Source organism: Halyomorpha halys, unplaced genomic scaffold, assembly GCF_000696795.3.
Source record: "Halyomorpha halys isolate HHAL.00 unplaced genomic scaffold, Hhal_1.1 Scaffold852.1, whole genome shotgun sequence".
NCBI classification, from domain to species: Eukaryota; Metazoa; Arthropoda; class Insecta; order Hemiptera; family Pentatomidae; genus Halyomorpha; species Halyomorpha halys.
The window spans coordinates 507,123-518,573 of NW_027111393.1; the positions used below are offsets into that span (position 1 = coordinate 507,123).

Here is an 11,451-nt window from a genome sequence, read left to right on the forward strand (position 1 = left end):
CCCCCCCCCCCCCCGACCATCTTCTCCTATTAAAACGATTTGTTACTTTTTTAAACGATTTTTTTGAAAGTGAAATTTTGTTCCTCTGTCGATGTGTTCGTTTTAAACTTTTTAAATTACAATTTCAAAATATAAAAAAGTTGTATACTAATTTATTTCAACTCATTTCTGTAGTTAACAGTTGTTCATTTTTAAAGTATTATTTTTATTTATTTATTTCTATTGACAACTGTACATTACAATACATTTAGTAAATTTGATCTCAGTTAAAATGAATATTACAGGTGTGTAGAGAAACTACCCATTGATAGCACTCTAATGACGTTTTACATTAGCAGGTCTCGTGGCCATCTCCTTTTCAGGCGCCGCGGATGAATGGAAGGGGAAGCAAGGTTAGAAACTAGCAGGTTTGGGTGGTTAGGGAGTTTATGATAGAAGGAATAATATTTGGTTCGGGCTAGATCGGTTACATGTTTTTAAAGTAAAGATTTAAATTTTTAAAATCCGTGCCGTTCAGAATTTTTAAAAGACTTTAACAAATTTAGTTTTAGCTTCCCTAAAATGGCACTTTAAATTTCTTTCACATATGACACACTGCTATCTAATGAAATGTATTTTCCAATGCACTCATGTTACATAAAAATCAGATTTCCCATTTATCCTATCACAGTTGGTATTTTAGATTTAAAACATTTTTTTTCTTATGCTATTTTTAAAACAAAAATTGAAATATTGGAAGAAGGCCGTATAAAGTAGATTGTAGACAGATAGTCCGAGTGGCGGTCAATAAAGGTAACAAAATATTAAAAGAAAACTATTTATTGTTAACCTACGTTTCGTCCCACTTTGCAGGGCTGTCAGATTGAAACAGAAATAACTCAATTAATTGATCTTTGTTTTAATCTGACAGCCCTGACGAAGCCCTGAAATGTGGGGCGAAACTATAGTTAACAATACCTATACCGCCACCTGTACTATCTCCCTATAAAAATTTAAATATTATTTTTCTAATCTTATAGGCATTATAGTCAAAACTCCATAAGCTTAAGTTGAAGAGGGATCGCATTCACTTCAAGTTACCTAGTTTGCACGAGATAGGTATAAGGAAAAAAAATTGTAAACATATTTATTTGTATATACGTCAAATGTATTACGATATGTTTGATTTCGTATGTCAAAATTTTTATTGTTGATACTATTACAATAAATCATAGAACTTAGGTGCACTAAGTATTAAATACTGTATACTAACATATATAGGAATTATCGTTGTCGTTCATTGTCTCTTAATAATTTAGTAGAGATTAATTAAATTCTTTATATCATGTCCTATTATAACTTCTTCGATGACCTGCATCTTGTCAAAAATTACCTGGAAAAAAGTAGGTGAATTCCATAAAAAGGTTTTGTTAGATACTAAGTTACTCATCAGAACGAGACTGGTATAATATTTATTTGAGAAAATTAATACGATCGGCCACAGATTAAGGACATTAATTATTAATGTACAAATATTCATTCATTCTATGTATGCAGAAATAGAAGAACAATAGGAGAAAGAAAAAGAAAGCAATGTAAATGATAACAAAAGTACATACTGAGTAAAAATATAATAATAAAATAATTTATTCACTAGACAAACAAAATTAAATTTAATTAACAATAAAATAAATACACATTCACATGCATAACCAATATTTACATTCTGCCTGGGGAACTCCGAGCTGAGCCTCGCCACCCCCGTGTGGAAGGCAAAGCATGGCTTTTAGAGATCCCAGCTGCATCATTGATATTAAGTCAGAACGTAACTACGTTGGAAAAAAAAGTTTAATATTGTGTATTAAACTATCCATCTATCCTTATTTTGTAATTGAATCGAGGTAAAATATGACTTCCATATTTGCTTTACAACATTTTTAATATAAATATAGTTAAAATATTCTGTCGCAATTTACGATTTTGTATTACTGTCGATTTGAAAGAAACCAACTAGCTTAATCACTCTTGTTCTCGCAATTTATCTCCATTAAAATATGAATATTTGCGGAAGATTAATCTGGCCACGAAGCTGAGGCGATAATGCCCGAGACCCACTGTTAATTATTCTTGCCCTTCTGGACTATAATTAGATCTCTTGGGGGGGACCGTCGGGGAACAGGTTTGCGAGTGGGCTTATTTCATTGGGCGATTGTGCTCACTCTATCACATCTAAATGGGGGGTGGCTCACCAGAAAATGAGACAGATCCAAAGGACATGAAACCGACCTTTTATGGTACTGTTAATTCCTCTTTTCGAATCTAGGAACTCAGATGCTGGTTATATCTATTTTTTTATATTTTATTTATTCATAAAAGTATATCCAATATGGTTTGACGAGATGATATCAATCGGTCGGTGTCGAAATAACATATAACATGATAGACATAAATGAAATTTATTAGTTACACTTTTTATTATATGGGCGCTGTAGGGGCTAAATAGCTTTATAAGCTAGTATCCAGTACAATATGAATTAATCTCTAGTGATAAAACTAATAATTCAAATAACTAAATAATAAAATGAAAGTAAAGTAAAAAATAAATAAATAAATAATAGTTAAGATAATTGAAAGAACTCATGAAGTGACTAATAATGATACAATTAGCGAATTTATAATAATGAGCTAATAAATTTGTATGGAGTGAGAATGATCAAAAATTAGAATGAAACATATAATATTATTTTACATCTATTTATATCATATTTAATAAAGTAATATAAAACACATAGGGCATTAAATCTAAATAGCAGCTACAGGAAATAATAATAAAAAATGATACATGAATACGATAAAAATCTAATCTAAGTATCTATTTAATCTAAGTATATCTAAATAAATAATAACTATATAATTAAACATACATATATTTATTCCATCATGTCAATGTTCTTTGTTTTCTATCTCTTCTCATCGTTCAGAATCAAAAAGCCTCCATTTATTCTCAATTTTCTCACACTGCATTTTTCTGTGTACTGTCAGAATTCCTTATTTTAGCCTATTTAGTACAATCTGTTATATGAAACAATTTCTTTTAACATATCATAGATTTTTCCTGATACATCATATAATAATATTTGTTTTCACTCTTTAATCTTCAACACAGTAGTTTAAACAAATACCTATTGCTTGTAACAATAATTTGTAGTAATATATTATTTTTTTAATGTATCAAGATCCAATTTTTTTTAATTATACCAAATTTGGCCTCCTTTTTAACGTTTATTGATTAGGAATGTAAGTATACAACCATATCATTTCCTAGTATGATTGTGAGTTATATATTGGTATAGCAATACACAAAAAATGCCGTTTAACGATTCAGGATTTCAACTCTATTTAAATAATTTCCTTGTCTTTATAATGATGTCATTTTTTTAATCGTTTAATAATCCATTGCCGGAGGGAGGGAGGAGGGGGGTATATACTTCTCTATCGGTCCCAATTGCCTTGAACTAAAATAATAAGAGGAAATTTGTGATACAAAAAGACGAATTGACATTGATCTATAAAATCCATGTTATTTTATTTTAAGGGGCCAGGGAACAGAATAAAATTTCTTTTTCGTTAATTATTATTTTTCAACATTTGATAGTTTGTAATTTTATGAAACATTTGGCAATATGATTAATTTTAAATAAATATATTTCTTTCCATTTCAGGATTTAAAAACAGTCCGAGTTGCGTCCCCACCACCGATAGTAAAAGAGGCATCCTTCCCCGCGGTGAAGGAGGAGCCGGGAGGAGAAGAGACGACGAAGGCCTGGAAGCTGAAGGAGCGGCGGCTGAGGGACTTCTACCGCCAGGAAGAGGAGGCTGCCTCCGACCTGAGGCTGGTCAAGGAGGAGCCCAATCCACTCCAGTCCTTGGCCGTCCTCTTGTCCGACACAAACAATAACAAGCCCTTCTCCTGCGGCGTCTGCGGCAAGGCCTTCACTGCCCGCGCGCAATACACTGCGCACTGCAAGGCGCACGACGCCTCCAAGCCGGAGCAGACCTGTACTCACTGCGGCAAGATCTTCCTCACTAGGGCTTCACTCAAGGTATACATTTCATTCAATAACGTCTCATAGCATAAGGCAATTACATTAATCCTTTGTGAAAAAACAACATAGTTTAGTCTGATCAGACTTACTTATAGTAAAGCTCTAAAGGATACTTATCTGACTTGTGTTAGATTAGAGTTGCAAACTCTGTTTTGTTTTTCATTAAGCTTCTACCCTATTCGGTCTAGAGCAGAAAGATCAGATATACATGTTAGGAGGCACCCTCCTTCTAAGTATCCTCTTCCAACTTTGTGTTCCTGTGTACTAATTGTTAGTGCTGTTCCAATTTGCTCAGCATCTTTACTCAATAACTTTAAATGTTTCCTGATCGATCTTTTGTGTTCTGTTTTTTCTCATTTAAATCATTTTTGATTTTGAAAGATCTATTTATTCATTACACTCTTCCCTGTCTTTCGGCAATACGGTAGTATCAACTTATTATATGCATTGTGCGTAATGTTGCCAATAAACTTCTTCATACTGTAACCTTATGAATTATTCATTCGTTCTTGTCTACTGGTCCTTGTCTGTTTCAGCATCTCCTTTGTCTAGCGGCCTATTAAGCCGCAATCTTAGCATTCTCGTGTCGGAAATGGCCCCGGTTCAAATCCTGCCTGGGTGGGTTGACTTTTCTATCTTAGCGGACCTTTGGAATGAATTTCGACTTTCAGGTTGGTAACCTGTAGGTTAACCCGTCTGTCCTGCTGCATATTGGAAAACATAAGAATCCCAAATAAAAAATTCTGAGACCTACTACACCGGGAGGATCTATTTTGTTTCTAAACCTGATTGAACATATCCCTTCACTGTAACTTCAAGATAATGTATGATTTTCCTAGAGATTAAAATTTCAGCCAAAAAGAAAATTGATTTAAGAAGATTCCTTTTTCTTTATTTGTTTAAGCTGTATTAGTCTCTTGAGGGGGTATAAATGATTTCAAGCCAGTATTGTGATTTTTAGTCCAGATTATTCATAAAATAAGATGGTGGAACGTTGAAAAATGATCGACTTGAGAGACTAGAAGCTTTGAAATAATAATTTATTTATTAATGTGGTTAAGATAATTTTTAGTACAATCTTGTAACATTGAGATATTTATTACACTTTTGTGTTGTTCTTATGCCCAAAAGAGATAAAATCAAAGCTCTACTAACCAGCGATATGTTTAACTTCAATGAACATTATAATTGGTGGAGTTATTGAGAGGGGGACCTGCAAAACTCATTTTGTTTATATTTTATAAAAATCGAGATGCAATAGATTCTAAAACTGTAAACCCGTATCTGTTGGATCTGTCATTTCGTCCAGCATGCATATATATATATATACTTGAGTAAAGTTATTGTCTTTAATGTATGTTTCTCCTAACAGAGAAGACTTAATTTAATAAATTAAAAATGATAACGATAAATAAATGATATATGAATATCACTCCAAAAAAAAGGTGAATTTGTTCTTGAAATTGTATAATTAATATAACATTAGAACCCTTTGAAAATATTGAATTGAATTTTTTTTTCTAACCTGTTTAATTGAAAAATTATTTTTATATTACAAAGAAAATAGTTAAAGCAGAAGAAATGTCATTTAAATCATTTGTTTAAATATTGAAAAATCAAAAAACCATTTAAAAAAAAAAAATCATCAAAATAAATTATAAAAGTCATTAAAAATTCTTTCTTTATATCGTCTGAAAGATAAACACTACAAAATCTGGTAAATTAATTGTTGGGCTTCAAAATTTGGCAAATTTAATTTAAATTGTAAGCATTTAATCAATACTTTTTTTTCATTTAAAGAATTTTAAGACTCAATCTTTAACTATTCAAATTGTTTTTAACTTCACAAGATTCAGTTTAATGAACTTATAACGTTTCCTTTCAATGAGTTTTGATGGTCACACTATCAACCATTTAATAATAATAATAATAATTATCTTTTTTATCTTTCTTCAGGTCCATTTACGAACCCACACTGGAGAAAAACCATTTCAATGTTTGGAATGCGGCAAGCAATTTTCACAGTTACGAAACTACAAATATCACAGGTCAGTCCACGAGGGAACTAGAGAGTTCGCTGCGACATGCCCGGAATGCGGTAAATACTTCAACGACAGGGGCTACCTCAGCTCGCACATGAAGATTCACAGGAACCGGAAGGAGTACGGGTGCGAGTACTGCGGGAAGAGCTTCAACCAGCGGGTGGCCTACAACATGCACGTGCGGATCCACACCGGCGAAAAGCCGCACAGTTGCCAACACTGCGGGAAGGCCTTCTCGAGGAAGATGCTCCTGAAGCAGCACCTTCGAATCCACACTGGCGAGAAGCCCTTCTCCTGCGTGGTCTGTCAGAAGGCATTCGCGGACAGATCCAACATGACACTCCACATGAGGCTGCACTCCGGCATCAAGCCCTATTCTTGCACGGTGTGCAACAAGTCCTTCACGAAGAAGCACCACCTCAAGACCCACATGAACTACCACACCGGGGTGAAGCCTTACTCTTGCGAGAAGTGCGGCCTGAGGTTCAGCCAGTCCAGCAACATGCGGACCCACTTCAAGAAGTGCACCTCGACGGGCCCCCAACCACCCCCACCGCCCCCAGAGGACGTCCAGCCACCTCTTCCTCCTCCGCCTCCGGTTCTTCCGCTTCAGGCTATCCCCATCACTAATCTCATAACCTGATGGCGCCTCTTCTAGGGAACGTATAATATGTTTGTGTATAGGTAAAAGTCATCAACCTTTTTGTTCATAGAAATATTCAATTGCATATTTGTGTATATTTAAATCAGACTAACTTCGATCTCTGCGGGACTAGAATCATAAATTATCTTCTCAAGCAATTCATATTTTCCATTGTTAGGGCGTTAAAAAGATCTGTAATTTTGTGATTTTCATTGATAACACGAATACAAACTTTATTTATTTTTTATGTTTATAGGTCTTGGTACCTAATAAAATAGATCCATATTTCCTATTTATCATGTATGTAATCTCACAAATACATTTTTAGTAAGAATAAAATGTTTATATGATTAATGAATATTTGAATATTCTACTGTTATGATATATGATTGTTTTACTACTGTTGGTATTAACTGTGCATACATCTATGAATGTTCCAAAAAGACTGTATTTATACTATGTGTATATTAGGGTAGTGGGTATCACAGCCTTCGGCCATATTTATATTATGTATAAAAGAGTATTGGTATACTAAATTTAGTGATATTTAGTACCTCTATGTTATAAGCTTATTACTTAAGCTACAAAAATGTATACTCAGTTATATATATATTGTATTATAAAATATATGGTTTTAAAGGTAATATTTATTGTTTAGGTATAATTATTATTTTTTAAGAAAACGTGTCTTGTTTCATTTATTTTTTTATTGTTAAAAATATATATTTATTAATACGAATGGATTTTAAAATAATATATTAGTAAAACGGTCATTATGTTTAGTAATATCAGACTGATCAGGCCATTTTTTTGAATTATTTCATATCCAATACGTGGATGGATCTTGTGATATAAATGTATTTATAAACGTAAACTTATTGTTAATGTGATCTGTTGTTATTGTTTTCATTATCTTGTTATATGTAGCCTTAATTATTTATGTACGAATGTTCTGCTGTAAATTATTTTTCTATGATAATTTTTATATTTATACTACGAATAAATTTCTATATTTATACAAATAGTAGTTTTTATCTTCGTCTTTAGCTTGAGGTAATGGTCTGAGGATGCTTTAAAAATAAAAATCTGATGTGATGCCCGCACCGTACAACTTTCACTTACCACATCAAAAAGCAAAATTTTCAAACAATAAGATTTTATTTTTCTGTTACTATACTCATATTGTAGTATTTCTGATATTATAACAATGTTAAAATCTATATAATAAGGGTGCGAATAACGAATTTAAATTATATTTCTGCCAACAAGGCTTATCCATGAATTATAGGAGGACATTTCAGCACGGAGAAGGCGAATGAAAGTGAAACTTTAAGAAAATCTCATATAACTATATCAGTGCTTTATTATTTATTACAATTATTTGATTGAAAACAATTAATTTTTATTAAATTAATAATTTTTTTTCTCTTCCTGTGGGGGAGGGGCAGCTACCCCGTCCCTCGCTGGGTAAGGCCTAAGGCAATGCCTGAGGACAACAGTTTAACAAAGTGTAACGAAGCTAAGCATCTTTTGATTGCAATCGGGAGTGATCGAATACGCTCGGCTGTCTGCAATCTATACTGCTTTCTCTATTTTTCCTTTTTTTAATTTTTCATTTTTTCCATAGTTTATATAATTGTATTTTCTATTGCTATTAACAATATAAAATGTTTAGTTATTTAAAATAAAAATAAAGTAAAGGTATTTCAGATTGTAGTTTAGATCTCAAAATGTTTATTTCTGTCAAATACTCTAATTCGAAATTTACCTTACGATATATTCCATTTATAAGTAAGCGAAAGTAAAAAAAATATAACTTCATAACACTTTGACAGTCTCCAAAATTTTCTCTTAGTATCTGTCATATCTATCCTGGTGTACATTTACTTTTGTCAATAATTTTGTAAATTTTACATATAAATGATCCTGTAGCATTAACGGAACTCGGGTAAATAGTCATGAACAATTAAACGAAAAAATAATATTTATTTTTGTTTATTGAATGTTGCCATTTTGATGAGGTATGGGTATGAATCATTTTTAGGCTGATTATTGCGAGGTTCGTCTTCTGAAAAATTACAGCTCATCCAATTATATATGGATTACGTCCAAACACAACAGATCCTAAAGGTGCAAATCCAAATCCCCACTGTAACACCAAAAATTATATCATTAATAAGAAAAATGTTGAATATATAGTTAAAATTAAAAATAATATTTTCACTCTTGAAGTAAATTAATATTTAGGAATATAAATAAAATATTTAATAATACACTGTATGCTTAATATCGTATTAATTTATACTTAGGTTCAGTCAATATCATTTACAATGAAAATATTCAATCTTGAAAACCATTGACTGACAAAAAAATATGAAAACTCCTTTATTTGTTATTTACAATTTTGTTTTACAAATTTCTTTATAATCAATTAATATTTTGGATCAGTATTCAAATACAATATATTAATTACAATAACTAAACTTCATCTGAACACTACTAGTGTACAGGTTCAGAATTTCCACATGTTAAGTATTTAATAGCCCAGATATCTTCTTATTATTTAGTCTTTTCTTTTACGTTTGATCATCATGAATGGATACTCCGTTATGTTATGTTTCTCTAGAACGACATTCTAACCCTCTGAGCTGACTAAATTCTTTGATATCCTCCCCGCAATCGAAACCTCATTTTTTTTTTCGTAACCCCTATTTCTGAATTTCATTTATGGTTTTTACCAGGAATATATATTCTGGTCCTGCACTGTTTCCTTCTTCTGTAGTGGCCTACATTTTAAGTTTTTGACTTGTATTTTTGTTGTAGTGGGCGTTCTTTGAATTTTAAAAAGCCTCCTTAAAAAGAAACCTCAGAATTAGGCCCGGGTTTATCTTACCTTTATAACACTTACTAATAACGATTTAGAGTAGTCATTGTATATAAAAATATACCTGCATTGAGTAACATTGATAGTAAAATTGGTCAAAACTAGAAATCGGCGAGAAAACTCTTGCAAAGATATACTATGACTACTTCATCCTACCCTTATAAGCAGGCTCCACTACACTAACATTGTGTAGTTAACTTCATAAAACGTTTATTAAAAAAGATATGCCACAAAATTACAGTCAAGTTGCCTTTATAATTCGAATTATAATTTTTAAAAAATTATATAAACTCCACTTAAGGAGAATCGAGGCGATCGTAATCTCAGAGGTAGTACATAAATGTGAATTTATCTCAAATTTGTTATTTTATGAGTAATTTTGAGTAAATTAATCTTAGACTTGATGAAAATAACACAAAACATATATATAAAAATATAGAATACTAAATATACGCTTACATATTTAATAAAATATGTGCTTTCAACGACTTACCTTATCAAATTACTTTGTATTTATTATTATTAATAATAACATTTAAAAAAAGCTATTGACGAATTATTAATATCTGTGATGTTGTATTTAACAATGTTTATGCAACTATTGGTTTCTATCATCTGTTTTTCATGTTTTTTTTTTACTGAAACCAATTGGGATTATTCTGAATATTATGTTTCATATTTTTCCCACACCGGTAATTGGGCCTCATTCTCTAAGATACGAAACCTTAATTGAAATACTACCTATAGGTAGGTCACGTCATATTTATGAAACAGCTCTTTTTTAATAAATAAATCAAAAACCAAAATTTATGTTGTAAAATGGATACAAAATCGGGTGAATAAGTAAAAAAATATATATATACAAATTACAATTATAATTTTTTTTATTGTACTTGAAATTTTGTAGGGTGAGGGCATAAATAAAATCCAGATTAGTAATTGAAGTTCTTCCTTGACTATTATTCTTGTTCATCCTATTATGTATGGACTACCTCCAAACAGAACCGATCCTAAAGGTGCATATGTGAATCCCCACTGTAACATCAAAGGTTATATTTATCATTAATAACATAAAATTAAACTGATTATAAAAAAAATTGCAAAAGGTAAAATAAAAGTTTTAAAACGCACTATTTCATTTTGCACTATGCACTATTATTTCAATGTTGATGGGCCCTCCCTGCTTTATTTTTAGAACCACCAAAGGGTAAATTGGCGTACCTTCTGCATCAATTTTTATGTTTAACACAATTTTACATTCTAAAGAAACGTTCCTTACTAAATACTCATGTAATATTTGCAAGATTCCTTCTCTCCACTCCAGCACAAGTTCATTGTAGTGCAGAGGAGTCCTGATGGATTGCTTCGAGCTATATGTCCTGCCAACCTTAACCTCGTTGCCTTCATATCATGGGACACTGACCAGTCTCTGCAAGCAGTTCACTGTTTGTTCCTTTCCTCCATGTGTTAAGGCTCTGATCCTAGATCGCTCCTGTAATTGTAAGGAGGACCTTTCGTTGAAATCTCTCGCTTCTACTTTCTATGGTACATATTAGGGCCCAGATCTTGCAGCCGTCTATCAGAACTGACTTTATCATAGCATTGTACACCCTTAGCCCGTTCATCATTAATTTATGTTATTGTGAACCCGAGGTTTTTGAAACTGTCTACATTCGGTAACCATTTGCCATCCACTCCAGCAATGTCGTTAGGGTGGACTTACAATCACATACTTTGTTTTGTCTTCATTTACTTGCATATCGATATCGATATTATCGAAATATCGATATTTTGTCT

At 31.9% G+C, this 11,451-nt stretch overlaps 1 protein-coding gene and 1 long non-coding RNA gene across 3 annotated transcripts in view; one reads left to right on the forward strand and one right to left on the reverse strand.

Annotated features, from left to right (window-relative positions):
• The window catches only part of LOC106686616 (zinc finger protein OZF), a 269,514-nt gene extending 261,784 nt beyond the window's left edge, over positions 1-7,730 (forward strand). The window contains exons 4-5 of the mRNA XM_067049395.1: positions 3,702-4,082; positions 6,042-7,730. Coding sequence (XP_066905496.1) covers positions 3,702-4,082; positions 6,042-6,770 — 1,110 coding nt within the window. The 3' untranslated portion in view covers positions 6,771-7,730. The remainder of the gene's footprint in view (positions 1-3,701; positions 4,083-6,041) is intronic.
• A 1,006-nt stretch (positions 7,731-8,736) lies between these two features.
• LOC106686638 (uncharacterized) overlaps positions 8,737-11,451 on the reverse strand; it is a 6,910-nt gene continuing 4,195 nt past the window's right edge. Inside the window, exons 3-4 of one of the 2 annotated variants that reach the window (XR_001344049.2) lie at positions 10,548-10,689; positions 8,737-8,919 (exon numbers count right to left, since the gene is read on the reverse strand). This is a non-coding gene — a long non-coding RNA (uncharacterized lncRNA). The remainder of the gene's footprint in view (positions 8,920-10,547; positions 10,690-11,451) is intronic. The other variant, XR_001344048.2, reaches the window with a different exon arrangement.